Source organism: Vidua chalybeata, chromosome Z, assembly GCF_026979565.1.
Source record: "Vidua chalybeata isolate OUT-0048 chromosome Z, bVidCha1 merged haplotype, whole genome shotgun sequence".
Taxonomy (NCBI): Eukaryota; Metazoa; Chordata; class Aves; order Passeriformes; family Viduidae; genus Vidua; species Vidua chalybeata.
The window spans coordinates 31,455,679-31,476,342 of NC_071570.1; the positions used below are offsets into that span (position 1 = coordinate 31,455,679).

A 20,664-nucleotide genomic window follows, 5' to 3' on the forward strand; every position below is an offset into this window, starting at 1 on the left:
ATTCCCCCTTGTCATATCGCTACATGCCCTTGTTAAAAGTCCCTCCCCATCTTTCCTATATGCCCCTTGAGGCACTAAAAGGTACTATAAAATCTCCGTGAAGACTTCAGGCTGAACAGCCCCAACTCCCTCTGCTTTTGCTCACAGGGGAAGTGCTCCAACCCTCGGATCGCACTTGCGGCCTTCTCTGGTCTCGCTCGCGAAGGTTCCTAACTCAGCCCTGACACCCGGTCGAGAGAGACGCGCATGGCGGCCGGGGGCGGCCTGGGGCGGTCCGAAGGCAGTGCAGGGGCGGAGCGGGCGCTGCCGGGGCGGAGCGGGCGCTGCGGGCCGCCCCCTCCGCGCCCTCCTGCGGGCCGCGCGGTGCCGCCGCGCAGTTGCCGCCCGGCGGTGCGGGGACAGGTGGGGCGCGCTGCTGCCACGTGAGTGGATCCAGCGGGAAACCGGAGCGCGGGGCACCGCGGTGGTCTTGGGAACAGGAGCCTTCGGCGTTCTTCCGCAGGGTCTGTCCCGCGCTGGGGCGTGCAGGGCTGGGCTGGGCGGGACGGGACGGGTCTCTGGCTGCCTCCTGCCCACCTTCCTTTCAAACTCCCTGATTGCTCCCGCGTACCTCTTCTCTCTTCCGCAACCCCTGGCTGTGCCGCGCTGAGACTTTTTACTCCTCACCTTCGTCCTTTGGGTGCACCTGCATCCCTGGTCCCTCTCCCTATCTGCACCCTCCTGTACCACACTTCCAGACTCTCAGGCAGTGCTCTCTGGTGCTTCCTCCTCCAACCCCACTGAGTGTACTTCACCCTTCAGTGCCTAGCTTCCAAGCTTTCTGTCTATGCCCTACACCGCCCCCTAAACCCTTTCACTGGGTCTGGCACTAAGCAGTACTTGTTCCTCCAAACCCTCTGGCTGTGCCCCACACCTCCCGGTGCCTGTCTCTCAAGGACCTCTGGCTATGCTTCACATGAACAGAGCTCTCCTTCCTGTCATGAAGAACAAGTTACTTTGTGGCATGTGCATGGCCCCACTGCATCAGGGACATTATTGTTTAAAAATGCTTTTTTCTTCCCACACCTTTTGCTCCCAAAGGGTGATCCCAGGCATCTAGAAATGGAGGTTTTTCTCTTCAAGGGTGAAGGTCAGAGACAGTCAGGGAAGAAGTGTGGCCCATGTGCTTAAGATGGTGATATTAAAATGTAGGGCTGGAGGGGTGATGTCTAGCCAGGGGTTGTCTGGCAAGCTGGAAGGTTGGCTATCTGTCTTGCTGCCTTCCTCTTCTTTGGAGACAGGTCACTTTTGCTGCCATGTGGGGCAGGTCTGTCCTTAAGGACTGGCCACATAGGCAGTGAGGCCAGGAGCCAAGGAGGCAGGTCAGTGCCAGCTGGGGGGGGGCGGTGTTGATGAGGCTACATTGGAGCAGGCTCTTAGACTTGTCCTTTGCAACTGTAGATCTCATGTATATTGTTATAGAACTGTAACTTTGTGGATTTGTGGATTTGTAAATACATTTTGAATTGAAACTTTGGTTGGGTCTTGGATGTTGCTGTCACCAAGACAGACTAGTATGATGCTTGAAAAGTCATAGTAAGGCAATAAACCAGCTCTTACTGATTTTTTTTCCCACTTAGATAGGAAATCAAGGTATGCTAATTAAAGTTGTTCAGACAAACCAGAAAACTTACAGTGATGTATGGATACTCTCTTCCTTACTTCATTGTAATTCAGTTTTTCCCAGACCCATGTGTAGGTCTGTACTGAACACTACCATGTGGGAGAAGTTTCAACAAGTTTTTCTGGTTGTTGGGAGCAGCCTGGGACTAGCATGCTGCCTGACTTATTCTGCTGCTCAACACTCGGGGTGCTGCCTGGAACGCACTCAGGCTGCCTTGGAGCTGCCTCAGGTAGAGGTAGAATCATGGTGTATTGACATGGCATTAGGCAGTGTGGATATACCCTGAAAATACTTCCTTGAGGAGTGTGAACACTTGTACTCACATGTTTACCTGAAGAAAATGTAGAAAGACCTAGGATTTGAAAAACTAGAGGAACATAAGCTTGGGCACTGGAAGAGCTTGCCCAGAGAAACTATGGATGCCCCATCTCTGAAAGGCGCAGGCTGGATGAAGCTCTGAACAACCTGGTCTAGTGAAAAGTGTCCCTGGCCATGGCAGGAGTTTGGAACTAGGTGATCTTTCCAACCCAGGCCATTCTATTATTCTTTGAAATTTTTGCTAGGCAGCACCTCTGTTGAAAATACAGGGAATAATGTAACTTTATGGTATTTCAATATAATGTGATCTTTATATTAAGTATTTATTAGTAGAGCAAGACAGGTTCTGGTACAGGAAGCAATATTCATGGAATGTGTTGGGAAAGATGCCACAGCATTAGTCAAGGACTACAAGCCAAATAGGATTTAACTCATTATGAAGCTCATGAAATACCGTGAAATGCCTATCAACTAGTGGCATATCAGTAAAAGAACTAATCAGGGGCGTTTTTTAATCTTGACATGACTTGATGGCATTTGCCGAGTGTGCACCCCTTGCCTCTCTGTGCCCTTCCTGGCTTTGTTTCTCTCTGCTGCAATAAACTGGGAATCTTTTTTTTTCCCTCACTGTGAACTTCAGCTCTTCCTCTTAAAGCTGCTTCTGCACAGTGTGTCTGTATTAATGCTTGTCTTATCTCTTCCTCTGGCCTGCCTGTATCTGGTTGCCTTACGCACAAATTTCTGGAGGTGTGGGCAGCTGCAGAGCAAGGCAGAGGCACAAGCAGTGCATGGGATGGGCATGTGTGGGGTGAGGGAAGTGGGAGGATGTCACCTCTGTGCCATGTTCAAGGGCAGGAGGTGGAAGGGAGCCAAGATCCCTTTATGGATCTTCAGTAGCTGCCTGTGAAATCATGTTTGTTGTACTGTGGGTCTAACTTGGCAGACTTCATGTGGCATCTCTCCCTGCCTGATGACTGCCTCAGCATGGCTGTCAGAGGCTGCTGCCCCATAATTTTCCTGGTGAAGGCTGGTGTGAGCTCCCTCATCTGCCCCAGCTGAAATAAGATGGTTTAGCTATCAGTTACGGGTTAAGACCAATGATGTTGTTCTGTCTGAAGTGGATCAAGAACAACTTGTAAAATATGGATAGTAGAGCTATAGTATATAGGCAAATATGAATAGATGGGATGTTGACATCTTCAGTGGCAGAGCTTATCTTATACAAATAATGTTGTAGTCCAACACTCATATTCACTTCAGGCTAATGGATGTCTGACACTTTAAGCTGCTTCTCAAAGCCTGGGCAGCTGGAAAGGAAGAAATACTTGTTCCCCTCACTATTCCTCTGTCCCTCACTGCAGCTCTTCACTGTTCTGGTCTTCTTTCATGAAGTCACAGCATGTGGCACACGGGCAGTGTTTTTATCAGTTTCTTGTTGTCCAAGTATGTATTAAATTCAAGAAATGGCAGACTTAAGTATGTTTTCCTCTACTGCAGTTTATGGATTATTAACTTCAAAGAGCAGTTTTGGTAGGCCTGTCTGAGTACTTAAAGGGAAGTTGGTCTATGCTTGATAGCTGCCCCGAAAGCTGAGTGGTTACTCTGCATTGCTCCACAATGCTGGGAGCAAGTCCCATGTGCTTGCCCTGGGACCTCACCCACTACCGAAGCTCACTGCTGCCTGTAAAGGACAAATGCCGTCTAAAGGGTGGAAATTAAACCTTTTACTCCTAAAAAAGATGAGATTATTAGAACAAAAGAATGAACAAAACATATAGTTACTTTTGTAAACCTATTGTACCTTTTTTTTAAACAGTTCCTTTTAAAAGGTACCTCTAAAGCTAGAGGATCATGCAGTAATTTAAGTGCCTGTTGTCACATTTCCAGTTTGCCAAAAGTTTAGCCAAGTTGCCAGTGACATAGAAGTTAAGAATTTTTTACTATGTATATGAAATTTAGTTGAAATCCAAAAAGTAAAATGTTAAGTACATGAGTTTACACTGCTGAGAGACACCAGAATAACTCAGGTGTCTCTTACCTTTACTTGTCTTTGGTTTCAGTGTTTAATGCTGATCATTGACATGGAAATATTGAATAGTTGGTTTTGGTTTTGTTTTTTTGGTCAGTTTGGGTTTGTTTTTTTTTATTGTTTGGTTTTTTTCTATTTTTACTGAATTCACAAAGTAAAATGCTTTCAACATGTCTGTCAATATGTCTTTTCTTTTTCTTCTGCATGTATTTTGTTATTTGTGTTCTGTCTGCTTATGACAGCTACACAAAGCAATTTATCACTGAAGATGTTGATTAGGAAACACCTATAAGTGGTTCGTGAATGAAGTAATGTGAGATGAATAAACAGTTTAGAGAACCACAGATTTAAGTGTCTTTAAGTGTTATCTTGGTTCTTGATGAGAGTCTGAGGAATTGAATTTCAGTAGCATTTAATTTCAAAATCCTGAGGTAGCACACAAATCTCTTAAAAAAGCTACCTGTAAAGCCTATCCAGCCCAAACCAAACTCTGGCTTCCAAGTGCAGAGAGGCACAGATGTCACAAGGAGGACAAATACAGGTGTCAGTAAACTATGAATCATCTTATTTGCTGGGAGCAATGGTATTCAGATTGCCCCTTTTAACTGTGCCAGGGTAAAAGCAGCAAACACATCAACCCTTATTTCCACTCCGCTTGTCATACCTACTTAGGCTGATGTTGCAGTTTCACCAACATTTCTATTATTCCAAATGCATTTCTTTGCATGTGCTTCTTGTGTCACTTTTCTTTTGTGCTGGAGTATTTTTCAGTGAAAGGTGGTACTAAGAAGCACTGAGGAACAGCCTGGGTTAAAAAATACCCTTTCTTTTTCTGTGAGGCTTGCTCTCCAGCACTGGGTCTGTTTCCCAATCTATTTTATTATGCAGCCAGAAAAATGGTTGTTCCAGCAGAAGTCAAGGGTGACATAGGAGCAGGTATGAGTAATGGGGAGAGAGGTTGATTAAAATTACATTGGTACTATTCAAAGTGCTCTTATAATTGCAAACTTACCCTGTAAACAGCCAGACTTGCTCTGCTTGAGCAGGCTGTGCTCAAGAGAAGCTGCTTGTAGCAGCTTTATGAATTCCTACATGCTGCCTGCCTGTGTTTAATTGTATTATGAATTCTTTGTAGTTTGGATTATGTTTTATATTGATATGGGCCTTGCACATTGGGCTCTGTGCCGGGAGCTTCTATTCAAAGACTTTTTTTTTTTTTTTTTAAAGCAATGCCTCACTGAATGCACGTGAATGTGAGCATAACTTTGTCTAGTGCACTGCAAAACCCTGTGCGAAGAAAAAGAAATAGGATGTACTATGCAAAAAGCTGCTAAATTTCAACAGGCATCTCATGGGCTGGAATTCAAGAGAATGCTACTATCCCAGTGATGGCATTCAGGGTTTATGGCTATGCCTGAGATAAAAATATAGCTTACTCTATTCCTTTTATTCTTTGTTTTCTAACAAAAGAAGGGGACAACTCTTGCTGTACTCTGACTCACAAAGATCAGTTTGTTGATTTGGAAATAATTTGCATTGTATCATCAGTCCTGAAATGACTTAAAGCAAAGTCACAAAAACCTGATTCAGTGGTTCTCTGCATGCTTTTACAGTTTCACATTGGTACTGTGTTCTTTCTTTCAGGAAAGTTGTGACATTATGAATAGATGGAGATGGGCATGTGGAAATGTCTATAGTCAGTTCAGAGAAGTAGTAGCTGGTAAGGTTTCCTTTTGTACAGGTGAAAATTACTTGGATTCAGGTATATTGAGAACAGTGTGTTTTACAGTATTTGCATTCTTAACATCCACAACAATCTCTTTTGTATTTGTTTAAATGTACAGTTGGAAAAATTAGATTAAATACATTCTTTATAATTTTGTAGTCAGAGTTCTAACTTGTTCAGCGCTGAAGAAAAAAAAATCACTTTTTAGTCATTAACTGTACAGAAGGGGTGTGACAAGCTTGATGAAATTATTATTACTATTATTATTACTGCAGAAGTGCCCTGTCCCCCTTTGTCTCTTGTGAATGAGAATTGTAGAATATACAGTCGACCAGCCAAGAGGATAATGAAATAAACTCAAATGTTCATTGTCAACTTTGAAATGAAACCTTTCATAAAACTACTTGTAAGGTGCACTTCTCAAAAACCTTGTTACAATCACTCTCATTATTTCTGCTGTGCGGACAACATTGTTTCTGTAGCACCCATTGTTCTGTAACGAGTCAGGTTGTTAAGGAGTTTGCTTAAGTTTGTTTTTACATGAAAAAGGAAAAAACTTTAAGACAAGGCTGTAAATAGCCTCATGCCATAGCTCTGATGTTTAGGAAGTTCACTCAGTTTAACTTCTAGCTAGGAGCATGGCAGAATTTAGAAAGAGATAAGGGAATGTAAAATACAGGTTTAGAATAGAATAAGAATAGAATAAGAATAGAATACTCTGTGCTTCCTTCAACTAGTCCTTTAATGACTGCTTGAAATCTTAAGGGGTATTGTCCATCTGAATTTCAGATTATCCTGAAACAGCTTTTTGTAAACTGAAGTGACCCCTTGATCAATTAGGGAAGCTTATCAGGAAGTTGTGGAGAAAGTGTTCCTGAACATGGACTGGACGATGCTGAGTTCTGGTTTGCTTTGGAATATTTCCCAGTTTTGAAATGAGGTTGCTATTTTATTTTAAACCTGAACATCTCATATACCCTATTTGAACTACATTTAAAAGTATGCAATGGAAAATTGCCTCTGGAGGTGTGGAAATTGTGCAATCTGGTGTTCTTGCTTTTATTCTGTAGAGACTTTACGCATATTGTTGTAAAATGTGATATTTCATCAGTTGCTTTCATCCAAGGTGCTGAAGCATCAGACAAAACTTGATTGAATCTAGAAAGACTTTTGTGGTAAGTGAGGGAGTCACTTTCACAGACTGTGAAATTATATGACCTTGGCTCATTCTTTGGGATGACTGCAGTGGAAAGAGATCCGGTCTTCCTTTCCAGTTAGTGGGATGGCATCATGCTTTTTGGATATGGTCAGCTGGATGAACCTGCACCTGAATAATGTATATATAAGACAAAGAATGTGTGTAAAAGCAAATTGTTTGGTTTAAATGTGAGCAATAGAGTCATCCTGAAGTGAGGCAGAAGCAAACCACATTTGCTTTCCTGATGAGGTCTACGGTGTTGCTTTAGGTTCAGAAAGGGGGGTGTGGCCTGCTAGCTTTGCATATTAACTGGAATATTGAGCCAGCACACAACACTTTGGGTTTGCTTACAGTTTTGCTGTGTTAACTGGTAGAAGACATGCCCCTTTTTCTCTGGGGACTGAGAGTTCCATACGGAGAGTGAACCAAACCCACTGACTGAGCTCTTCTGCAAGGCATTGAAACCTGCATGTCAAAAATACTAAGACTTTTTTTGATAACTTGCTTTTGATAACATAGCAATACGTAAGTCTAATTTTCTTTTGTATTGGAGACAGTCCAGTTTTCTTCTGTTTTACTGCTGTAGCATGCTGAGTGGACTGTTAGACACTTGTCTGTTTCTAGTATACTGGTGTTTTAAAGGAATATTAGTATTAGGCTGAGTACTCTGCTGCTTGCCAAGCTTCTTTGTTGGAAGTATTATTGTCTCTCTGATGTTGTACATCCATTGTCTAATGCACTTTGTTGATGGGATCTCTTTTTTTTTTTTTTTTTTTTTTTTAAGCTGTTTATATTTGGCAATCTTTCAGGATTGAACAGTGGACAAAAAAAGTGCAGTTGCCTTGCCCAGACATAGCTGGTTCATCCCTACATGCTGTCTGGATGAGCTGTTGTATTTTAAGCTGCAGAGATGGCTTGTGGTCCTAGGTGGTCTCCAAATGATTGGAAAGATGGTAAAAAGTGCATTCTATTTTGATAGTGGAAAATATTCATAGAAGATGGAAAAATCCTTACATACCTGTGATTAAACTTGCACATGGATGTGTTGTTTGATTCTGCTTCTCTGTGAAGTTACCTTTTAGTGTTCCAGGCTGATTTAAAAAAGCTTTTGAGTTATAAACTCATGGCCTTCACAGTGCTGCTTTTGGTGCTGTTCTTGAGCTTCCAGAAAGTGCAAAATAATGAAGACTTTTAGAAATCCCTATTAGCAGAGAAACTAAGGTCTAGATAACTAGATCTGGAGTAGAAGTATGCCTTAACAACTGTGTACTTAAATCTGTGGTACTGTCATTAATGTATCTTTGCCCATAATACCAACCTCTGTTTTGCATTTTGTTCTGCAAACCCCTGCACATTGATTTCTTGGAATTTGAATGAAAAATTTAAGGTTGGATTTTTATAACAAGATCTGGTTAAAAAAATCCTGTTAGATACTTTTGCTGATCAAGCCAGTTAATGTTTTTAGGTAAGGGATAGTTTTGCTTTCATGCAAGCTGTTGAGGTTAGGCTGTGTTCTGATTACTGTCCATATAACATTGTGTTGCCTGCACAACCTTTTTCTTTAGTCTCTATAGGCCTTTGCCTGCTCTGGGTCACTGTGTCTGGATGTTTCCTCACTCTAATGCTTAGGCAACCATGAATATTCCTATTCCATACTGTTTCTTGAGTTCTGACCTCCAAGTCTGTCGTAAGAACCCTTTGAAAGTCCAGCACTTCCATAGTCCTTAGAAGGGTATCTGCATAGCAAGTGGAAAGAGTATTTTTGGAACTGCCGGTAGTACTGTGTGAAAGCAGAGGTGCTCCCATTCTTGTGTTCACCCCATGTGCCCAAGCTGTCAAACTGGATCTGCCTCCAATGGGTGAGTCATCTCAGAAGGACAAGGTAATGGGGAAAGTTATCAGGCAAGTAGTGTAAGCAACATGCAAGATGACTGGAGCTTACTCAAATTTTGAATATAATCAAATGGAGGTTTATAATGTACTAATTTCCATGCATTCATCTCTGGATTCAACATATAATCCCAGTGCAAGTGGCTTTGACTTCAGATGAGCCTGTGGGGTAATTTCCTCCAGTTATCATTAAACTTCAGAGGCCTATTTGCTGTCCATTTCCATTCTGCACCCCATTGTGATACCTCCATTGAGTATGGGGTATGATAGAAACATCTGGCTTTTCCATTTCAGAGACTGTACAGAGACTGTATTTCACTTTTTCTCTTCCACAGTAACTTTGGTCAGGTGTAAGTATAAGCTAATTACCTATATATATATATATTTTTTTTTTTTTTAAAGTGGAGATGTTCTTTGGGATGCAGAAATAATAAATGGAGTGCCAGAAGAAATTGACTTTACTCCTCTATTTAGTTGTTCTGACTGAGAGGCCTGTGTCTCCAAGCAGTAGTATAATGTGCCTTCATGGGTTGTCTGATACTAATACACATGAGTGTGTTTCATAGTGATTAACCAAACCTTTCATCATGCTGAAGAATGTTAATTTAAACAACAACAACCTAAGTCCTGTATACCTCCCTGCATATCCCTCAGTGATTTGAAACTTCTAGCTGCAGCTGTATAAATTACCAGCTCTGGACTGGAAGGATTTAGGATGTAGCAGTGTAGTTGCTTCCTGGAGTGCTCCAAAAAGTACATGTGCCAAGACTGGACATGGGAGCAGCAGCTTTTTTAATGATACTGTCAGCATGCTTTCTTGGATAGGAGGAGTGTTCTGAGACTTTAGTTTAAAAATCACTTGGGACATTTCCTTTAAAGTAGCTTTTGTCACCTCAAAGTTCTGCCATCACCTGTCACTATGCCACTGCTGCCCATGTCACACTTCCAAAAGGTCACATTGCACTGTGCAAGACTGCCAAAGGTGCCAGCACAGCTGGCTCCTGCTCTCTTGGAAGAGCCTCCCAGGGAGGGTGCAGTTGCTGATGTTTACAATGCTCAGCAGCATGTCCACTGTGCTGCATGGAAGCTTAAAAAGAGGGGGCAGGGAAGGGAGGGTGTCAGTTCTAGGTCAGCTGCCTTCAAAATTTATGCCTGCCTACTGCAATGCAAGCAAAATAGGAGCAGAAGGAATGCATTATTTTGCTGCCTAGGATATCGGCCCAGGACCCAGAGGGTGGTGGGTAGGTTGAGCAACTGCAAGGCAGTGGGAAACAATGGTAAAGCAAATTAGCTCACGTCAGCATGGGAGAGTGGTGTGGGAGCAGTTCAACTACAGTAAATTGCTGCGTTAGAGGGTGTACAAAATAGTATGTTGCAACTCTTGACGGGTGTTATCAGTATTACTACTTACTAATATTCTGAACCCAGCAAGGTTGGAGCTGGTGCAATAAAAATTCCATAAAATGGCATTGATTTTGCAATGTTGTTTTGCCATGGCAACTACAGTGACAAGAGCTATACACAAGATTTAACTATGGAAAAACACCTCTTCCTTTAATAATTATGAATATTTTTCACTTTATTTGCTCACCTCTTGTTTCTTAAAGTGAGTATTGTGTTCTTAAGGTAATTATTTATGTTTCTTTTTCCATTTCCTCTTCCTATAAAACTCCTTTCTGATGTATTTTCATGTTACAAAGACAGCCCCATCTACCTGTCTTTGTCTACTGCAAGTGAAAATTATGGTCTAATCTTTTTTTTCCTAGTGCTGAATACCAACTGGTCCATTGCCACTGATTACTTGGTTATGACATGTCTTTGGAAATAAAAAGGCTTGTCTGCTTTTTTTTCCATTGGCATTGGCTAGGTTAGCAAGGTATACTACCTATGTAACGAGTCCTGTTCCCTTTTATTGTAAGGAGTCTTCTCTGGAAGCTGAAGTCTAGCTCTGCTTTTCTGTTTCTGTTTAGCTTCCAAGGAGTGACCCCCCACCCCACAAAGAGTGACTATTTAATGACAATTTATGTTGTTGTTCTACTAAGAGGTGGGTAAACACAAACCAAGTCCTTGGTAGCAAACTGCTTCTATTGTGAGTAATTCAATGTATGAGAGCCTTATATTCAGTTAACTCTTATGCATTAACTCTTAACTGTGAATTAGCGTAGATGATATGGTGGAGCCAACTCAATGACTCAGCTTGCTGCTAAGAGAAGGGGATAGTCTCAGACATCAGATGCCTTTGATCCCTTTCATTCAAAGTATTTAGTTGGCATGTGCACTCCCTCTCTCTTTTTAGAACTTATGTAAAAACTGAGTATTAAAAATGTTCTCTTTAGGCAGCTTAAAAAACCCAGTTTGTGTTATCTTTTGCAGTGCAGGTAAATAGCAGTCCTTCCCCTCTAGTTCAGTACAGATCTCTATATTCTGTTTTGCTTGGTTACTAATGATGTGCATACACTTTAGAAACACCACAGCTGTAAATAATTCTTACATATCCTTATCAGATATGTCTCTACTATAGCTGTTTGTGGAGGAAAAACAAACAGAATGGGTAAGAGCTCTGTATGTTAGGAAGATGTTGGCTTGTAGATGAACGAGCAGGGAGCACAGTTAGCATGATTGCGTGGCATGGCTGAAAAAACTAGATTGTGTTACTGCTTTCTAGCCTTTAGTTCATGTTTTGTGAAAGTCTGTTTAAAATGACCTAAAGCTTAGTTGATCTAGTCTTTCAAGTAAATCTGAAGTGCTGCTTTCCTAGTTGCACAATAAGGTAAGGAGGAAACAGGAGAGTCTAAATCCTTTGGGAAAGGAGGATATTAACCTGGGTCAGATATGGCCCAGTTACTAAATCAATGATTACCAAAGGCCTTTGAGAAGGGTAATGATACACCATTATCTAATGGAAGTGAGGTTGCATTAACAACCTCATTTTGACTTCTAAGTGAAAGTTGTCATGCTGTGTGTGCCTCAGGATCACTGTGTATGTGGGTCTAGGTGACATTGTGAGCTGGTGTCACTGAGCTAGAATCAAACTCAAAAGAGCCAGGTGTAAGTTATGCACTGGGGCACCAAGGAGAAGAGCTGTTCTAAGCTGTAAGAGGAGACATTCACTGCAGCAGAGTAGGTAGGTGAGACTAGTTGGCTGAAGGTTGGCTGACATTTAAATGCTCAATAACAAGCTTTTGTTAAAGGCAGGGGAGCACTGAAACAAGTTGAAATCTTAGGAACTTTACCCCTGCTAATGTTGTTTGTTTTCTCTGAAACACTGGAAGCATGGGGAGAGAAAATTCGTGAAGATACAGCGATGTCCGTGGTGCTCAAATCCTAAGTGAAACTGAGAACTTTTTCAGGGATGTGCCCAGAGTCTCCTACTTGATTTAACCTGATAAGTAGATTCAGACTTGTAAAGAAAATTCCTTCCAGGCTATGGTTGCAAGAACTATTTACACTTGATAAGTCTTTCTCTGTGATGTAGAAGATTAGTCCCTAGGATCACTTCACATGCATCCCTGCAACCTCAGGTGATATATTTAAGATACTGGTGATGATAGGTCTTTTCCTGCCTTAATGTAGCACAATGTAATTTTTGTGGCTTCACATCTCATCTTGTAGAGTGTCCCTGGTGAAGAATGCGATGACTTTTTGAGGTGGAGCATGTCAAATGATTGACTAGTGATCTAGTACAGGATCGTCTATGAGTAGGCGGGACTGGATGATGATGTGGCCTCCCTACATGACTTCATTATCAGCTTAAAGGGATCTATGACAGGGCTGTTATTCCCAGTTTTCTCCCTTTCTGTGGCATTTCAGTTTGTGAGTTTTAATGTTTCCTTTGCACAAGCCAGTTCAGCCTTTCAAGTATGAGTTGACTGAGAAATAGTAGCTTTTTTTCTTTCTCAAAGCCTAAGCTTTAATTTGGATTGGTGAACTGCCGTGGCTTATCCTGCAGCTGCCTGGTGGAGACCCACTGGCAGTGATGCTATGGGACTGGACTGCACAGGGGGCCATCCTCATTCAGATACTGGTGATTGGTTCAGTGTATGTGATCCAGGAGAGTGGCCATGTAATTCTGGCTGGGAGCTGGGTACAAAGCAGGGCTATACTCCTGAAATTGTTCCCATAAGAAGGGGATTTTCCATGCCTGTTGTTACTGTTCAGCTTTGCTGTGAAGTCTTCAGTATCTATTCTTTTAACAATTTATAGAGAGGTATGAAAGCAAATACAAACTGGTCTTTATTTTACACAGTAGCAAAGTGGGAAATCATTGGACAGACAAAAAACCAATGTGAAATGTGGTTGAAATGAAACCTGTTTTCACTAGTTTTGCTACTTAGAGTACTTTAGTCACATAGATGAATAACAGATTTTATGCTAGTTTAAAAAGCAAAGGATTAAATAAAGAGGTGCTATGTAAAAAATTCAGTAAGGGTGACTACACAAGATAAGCATTAGATATCTTATTGAATAGTTACAGTGAGGAATTTTAGAAAATGTTCTAATAAAGTTTCTAAGCCGCAGTAATCTGTTTTTAGGATGTCCACTGTCATCTAGCAGAGGCAGTGTTTATAAGCAATATTATCAAAAAGTCATCTAATTTTAAGCAGGATTTAGCAAACTTGCATATGAGATGAATCTCTCACAAACTGGGCTGGATGGTTAAGAGAAGGCAGCATAAAAAAGGAAAAGGTGACAGAAACTTCTCTCAGCAAAATCCATAACAACAGGTGACACCCAGCTAAAGTTTAAAACTTTGTTGCAGAACATGGGTGAGTAACCCGTGTAATATAATAGGCAGTTTGTAGTTACTTGCCATGTGACATAGGGAGTAATGTAGTTAAAATAACTGCAATTAAGTAATACACAGCCTTGGGAAATAGGAAGGGCAGAGCTGGTATTTCCCAGGTAAATCTTAAGATACCATCTGTGAAATGTCCTAATTTAATTACCTTCTGAACTTCAAAAGCAGAATTAACAACAGTATACAAAGTGATTCTGAAACATGAAAGTTTCATAATTGTACCTGCCATTTCTTAAGCTATAGTTTTGAAATCAGACCTGCATGTGTCAATGTTGCTCTAGGCTCTCCCCCTCTTCCAGTGGGGTCTGCAGGGTAGACAGTCCTCCACTCATCACTGTCTTACCGGGCTAGGTGTGATACTTCAGAAGCTTTGTTTTTGAGACCCATCCTAGGTGGAAAATAGAGCACTGAATTCTGCTCTGGGTTGTCATAATCTCCAGACGTTTTCTAAAGGATCACTGTAAAAGTATCTTGTCTGTCTTTTTCATAATAAGCTTTTTTTTCTAATGTGTATTTTTAATGTTAAGTGTTTTAAGTTCATGCTGAATTGAAGTTTGGTTTTGGAGTGACAGAGCTTATATTAGATTGTTTCATTCTGGTTTTGTTGTTGCTGTTGTTGTTGTTTTTTTTTTTTGTGTATTTTTTGGTGAAGTTTTTATGTGCTTATTTTATTTAGTAGCCATTAACATTAAACAATTTTTGTAAAATTACTATTTAAAAGCAAATCTCGATATCTGTTTTATTATTTTAAAACTATGTAGGGGAAATAAATAAGCATAAAAAATGGCAAATATCTTTCATGTAGGTTAACCAAAGGAATATGAGAAACTTATTGTTCTCATTTAAAAATTAGGAATATTTGAGGCATACCAGTAATTCCCATTACAAAAATCACTAATAGTTTTGTGAGCTAAGTGAACTTGAGCACTTCCAATAGCTTGTTTCCTTACCACTTCTCATCATCAGACATTCTCATATGGTTTGCTGTAGTATTTGTGGCATTTTTGTTGGTGTAAACAATCTTATCTGCCCTTGTCTCTCCAGTAAAGGTAATGGTACAACTTGGAAGTGGTTCTGCCAAGCTGTATGCCTTAGCTCAGCTGCAGTTAGTGGGCTTTTCCAGATGTCTGCTGACCTGCTGGCAACCAGGGCACAGCAGATTACTTTGCTCTTTAACACAAACACTTTCCTCCTTTGCCTCACTTATATCTCCTTTTCTTACAGTGGTGGAGGCACATTTGTTTAAAGATATCTTCAGAAATGCTGCTACACTGACTTCAACTTAGGTACACAGTGTTATTTCCACTGAAAAAAAAGAAAAGTAGTGATTATTTCTTTTGAAGAGCTGAATATCTTGGATACATTTTTTAGGTGATTTTGAAAGTTGTTTTCCAATTGCATGTGGTTGAGAGGACTGTCTCTGTTATTTAGAACTTTTCAAGCTGCCAGAATACTTACATGACTGCATTTTTGAGTTTATGTAAACTGTTTGCAATATATTGTTTTAAATGACCCAATTTTGAAAATGAGTCTGTGTTACCTAATTTTGAGAGTTTGCTACAAACTGGACAATCTATTGTGCATTTTAATGGCATTTTTAAATTTTGATATGAGCAGAAAGGGGAAGATTGGAAATAAAAGTGCTGATGTACTGATTCTATAAGTACATTAGCAGGTAGGTAAATCAAATACATGTTTTCCTGACTGAACTAGGGCTATACAAATGCATAACAGGCAGATGAGTTTATAGTATGAAGAACTAAAACTGTATATTTAACAAATGGCCTTCTCTGGCCCCAACTCTTTGACTCCTTAGGTGAACTCTTTCCAGTCTCTTAGAAGATAATTTCTGTAGCCAACTGGCAAACATTTTGGAAGATTGCATTACGGTCAAAGCATTATCAGTTTACTTCTTAACTACACAGTTGTACTATAAAAAACCAGTCTTTCAGAAATTGTTTGGGTTTTTTTTTTTTTTTTTTTGATGAAGCACAAGCTAGTTGTTTATCTTGTGTGTAGGTATGTGATTTCCTTTTTTTTTTTACTCTTCCATTAAAAAAAGCAGGCCTTCATCATATTATTTTCCAGTGTGTATGAATATGTGTGAAGTAAGTGTAACAAGGTAAGACAAAATATTTTTCATGCTGCCATTAACTCTCCTGTTGTAGGTGGTTAACAAATAATTACCCTGAGAACCTAACATGAATGTAAACTGTTGTTCACAGCAGTGGATTTATGAAGGAAAATGGGGTAGCTAGGTAAGAAAATTGGTAGAATTGTAAAACACATTGAAAGTGAAATAGTAATGTCATATATAAAAGTTGGTTTTAAATAAATCTTTTAACAGTAAGAAAGTTCTGAACAGCACTGTTTTTCTTGCAGACATTATTTCTTAAAGCAATTGGAGTTAATTCACTGTATTTTGTTTACCTTTAGATTCAGATTCAGATGAGTCACTATTGAGTGGTGAGGCTGGGGCTGCTTTCTGTGTAAATCCTTCTCTCAAGTTACTGAACTTCAGAGTTACTGAACTCAAGAAACTTTCAGAAAAAGTTCAGTAACTGTGGTGGAGTTGCTTATTGCTTGACTATGAACAGAAAATAAATCTTGAAGGCTGAGAGCATCTGCTGTCTAAACTTTTGAGGACTGTTTTAAAGGAAGAAGAGCTGTGAATGCTGGGGTCAGGAGAGTTGGGACAAATCCCTCACCATCAGTATGGCAAGGGCCAGGTTCACTATTTTCATCATCTGCCTTTCTAATACAACTACAAGAAAACTATTGGAAATAGCTGGATTTCAGATAAAAGTTTTGCATTTGGCCTCAATGCCTAGCAGGCATAAGAGTTGCTATTCAAATGCTGACAGCACATTTGTCTGATTTCCAATGCAAAAATTAAAGTGGAGGAGTCAAGTGGGTAAATGTAAAGAATTGTGTATTTGTGAATTTGCAGTTGTTGAAAGACAACTGTAAGAGGGTGTCATAATCAACACCCAAAACCCTTTGTAGTGGGTTGACCCTGTCTGGGTGCCAGATGCCCACCAAAGCCTCTCTCTCACTCCCCTTCACAGCTGGACAGAGGAGAAAAAAATACAACAAAGGATTCATGGGTTAAGATAAGGATTAGGAAAGATCACTCACCAAACAGGCAGTTGCAACAGGCAACTCACAGGCAGAATAAACTCAAATTAAAGGTAATAATTGAATTTATTACTAACTAAATCGGAGCATAATAATGGGACGTAAAATGAGACCTGAAAACACCTCCCCCCCACCCCTCCCTCCTTCCCACTTCTGCCTCCTCCCCCTAGAGTGGGGCAGGGAGATGGGGAATGGGAGTTGTAGTCAGTTCATCACATATCTCTGCCGCTGCTCAGGGAGAGGAGTCCCTGCTCTAGCATGGAGTCTCCTCCCATGGGAGAACTTCTCCATGAACTTCTTCAGTGTGAGTCCATCCCATGGGCAACAGTTCTCCATGAACTGCTGCAATGTCACTCACTCTTCCATGGGGTGCAGTCCTTCAGCCACAGCCTGCTCCAGTATGGCCTTCTCTCTCCATGGGTTCACAGCTTCTTCTCAGGCATCCATGTGCTCCAGTGTGGGTGTCCTCCAGGGGCTGCAGGTGGATCTCTGCATCCCCAGGGCCCTCCATGGGCTGCAGGGTCACACCTGCCTGACCATGTCTGCACCATGGGCTGCAGGAGAACCTCAGCTCTGGCCCCTGGAGGACCTCCTGCCCTTCCTTCTGTGCTGACTTGGGTGTCTGCAAGGGCTGTTCCTCTCACATGTTCTTACTCTGCCTTTCTCTGGTGGCAATTACAACTGCACAAACATTGGGTGGTTTTTTTTTTTTCTTCTTCTTACATCTGTTATCACAGAGGCATTACCACCATTTCTAATTGGCCCAGCCTTAGCCAGTGGCACATATATCTTTGAAGCCACCAGAGACTGGCTCTGCTGGACACTGAGGAAGTTTCTCACAGGCTCTCACAGAAGCCACCCTGTAGCCCGCCCCCCACCAAAGCTTGGCTATGCAAACCAAATACACTGATACTATATGGTAATTGATTTAGTGCTAGAGTCTACATTGAATTTTCTGGATTTTTAAGAGCATGTATTGAAGCAGATTTCTTGTTTAACTTCAGTCTTGGACAGCATGTTAAGCTAGCCAGTCTGAGTTGCAGTAATGCAAGGGTGGGAAAACTGAGTGGCAGTGAAATCAGTAAGCCAGTTTTCTTACCAAAAAACCAGTTAAATATATTATGATTATTTGTACTCAGTGAATATATTTGTTGAAAAATTGAGCCATGCTCTGCGCAAGGTTTCTGTGGGCTTTGGTTGAATTCTGTTATAACCACAGCATGAAGTACTTTCAGTTTGCCATGCCTTTTCTCTTGACAGACTGTTCTCATGTGTCTGAAATGGAAAGAATACTGGATTAAACGGATAATTTATTGTAATTGGTCTAACAATTTAATACAATGGTTATTTATAAAGTAAACATTTTTAACGGTTTCTCCCCAGCACCAGTTATGGCTGAATTGCTTGGCTGTCACAGTTGAGCACTCTGAAGTACCTGGTGTTCAGGACAGGATTGGATTTACGTGTGTTTGATATCATCCATAGTTGGCTTGTGGAGAAAGGTGACAACAATATTTATAATTTGCCTCTAACCATAAATTCCTTTCTGTCATGTGATTGCTAGAAACAAATGCAAGTGTGCTCCTCATGTTTCCATTAGTAAAGAAAGAGGATGCCCCCTACTTCTTGTTTTGTCAGCACCTTTATCAGCATAGAGTGCTGAAGCAAATATTGTAATATGAATACAGGATGCATGAAAATGGTCAGCGTGAAGGCAGTGACATTGAATTGGGAAATGCTGATGTTGGAGGATGATATTTCTAGAAAATATCTTAAAACTTAAAAGAGACTTGCAGAGGGAATATTTTCCAAAAATGAAACTGGTGGTGGTTTTAGATATTCAGAGACACAGGACAGAAGTGCAACCAGGGAAACAAATGGGCAGCAAAATGAGAATGAAGTAGATCAGTTGAACTCTAATGGAGGCAGGCTTGTCTATGTTGCATCTTGCAGTGAAGGGTGAGTGTAGTGGTTAAAAATTCCTGTGAAATGGCAGTGAAGAGGATGTACTTGTAGAAGTGGAAATAAGGGTGAAATTGTTTTTCTGGACTGTTAAGGTGAAGATAAATGAGAAGATGATAGTGGGGAGATCTGAGGAGAGCAATGCATTACCATCATGAGGGAAGAACTGGCTCTGTCAACCTGCAGCTGGCTTGGCTGGAGGAGATGCAGAATGGCTGCCAGAGGAAGGGAGCTGATTATCAAGGTGTGCTGCAGCCTGAAATAAGGAAAAACTACTACTAATAAAGGTGAATACAGTGTGAAGATTGTGCAGGGGTATTAAGAAAATTCCTGTGGTAAAGTGAGACACTGAGTTGGTATAAGAAAAACACCATCAAATGTGCTGGGATTTTTAAAAGATATTTTCTAGGGGAAATGAGGCAAGAGAAGGGCTGATGAGTGCTTGATTGTGGGGCAAAAATCAGTATTCGTATAAGAATAATTCTCTGAAAAGTTTTACATAAGTAGGAGGTACTGCATGCAAAGTGGATGTGCTGGATAATTTTTGTGGGTTAATGGTGCTGCCATTGGTACTATGACATTCCATGATTCTGGTGTGGAAACAGTTGATTCATCAGAGTGGGATTTGCATACTAATTATAATATGGATAATTATTGTATTTAAAAGGAGTATGCTGACATGTTGGTACCTTTTATCCTTCCCACATACCTTAGAAATACTTATTATTTATAATTTTTTTTTTCAATAATAAATGTTGCAAAGCTGAACTTCCTCATATATCGGTGGCTTGGACTTAAAGTGGAGATGGTGATAAAAAATAATTTAAGCATCTGTTGTTTATTCATATTTACCTCTTAACCATAATGGTTAACCACAGCACAGTTTCTTGAGATAACACTTTATGGCACAGAAGCACCTGGTTTGTATGTAGAGATTGCAAAATCATATTGTTGTGCATAGCATCTCTGCTATAAATTAGACCCAAGGATAGTGGGATGTGGCCACCTAATGCTTCCTGATCTGTATGTGACATATGGTGCTCTGTTAGCCTTTTCTCTTTTTTTATCACTCTGCTTCCTGAAAATCTTACCCCAAAAAAACTTTATTAATCTTTCTTTATTGACAAAAATCCATATTTCTGTTTCACCTTGTTTTCTGCAGGCAGCATCATAAAAATCAAATGAGAATGGCCTTTAGCAATCTGACATCAAAGGCTATACTACTGTATGATGAATGGATTAAAGATGCCGGTGAGTCATTTAAATCTAAAACTTACTAACTCCCAATAATTTTGAATAGCAATATGTAGCTATGCTGGTGTGCTGTTTATCAACTTAGAAGCAGCTTTGTGAATATTTGTAAGGCTTGCTAGGTAACCTATTAACATGACGGTTTAGGTTCTGCATTTTAAATTAGAAAGTAAACAAAACTCAGGTAGTTTATGGAATTAAAGTCAGTAAATAAAGTGCAGACAGTGATTCTCCTGTTAGTATCTCTGGTTGCCTGAATATATAGTTTGAGTTTTTCCTATGGTGCTGAATGTATAGTTTTAACTCTCTTTCATTACCAAACAATTGCATTTTATCAGTTAATTAATGCACATTGCGTTACTGCATTTTGCTTTTGCAAAATGAAAAAAAAAATCCAAGCCCTGATAAGTTTCAGTATTTTGAAATTAATCCTCAGAGTAATTAACTCTGTAACAGTGGTAATTTGAAAAGAGATGTTTTTCTCTTGTTGCAGTTAGTAAGGGATATTAATCCCACTTCGATATTATGTTGCAACTCCCTTATTCTGTTTGCTTACCAAAAGCTGATAGAGAAGACCTCAATTTTGGGGTTAAGACCCATCAGTCTCAGTGTTTCTCACTGTGGTAGACAGATAGTGACAGGGATTAGCTAATTCCTGGAAAAAAATTGAGAAGTGGTCAAGGTTTGATAG

The 20,664-nt window shown here is 40.5% G+C and overlaps 1 protein-coding gene across 1 annotated transcript in view; it reads left to right on the plus strand.

Annotated features, from left to right (window-relative positions):
• Positions 1–432: 432 nt before the first annotated feature.
• ELOVL7 (ELOVL fatty acid elongase 7) overlaps positions 433–20,664 on the plus strand; it is a 31,311-nt gene continuing 11,079 nt past the window's right edge. The window contains exons 1-2 of the mRNA XM_053931698.1: positions 433–503; positions 19,885–19,973. Of these exons, the coding sequence (XP_053787673.1) occupies positions 19,904–19,973 (70 nt within the window). The 5' untranslated portion in view covers positions 433–503; positions 19,885–19,903. The remainder of the gene's footprint in view (positions 504–19,884; positions 19,974–20,664) is intronic.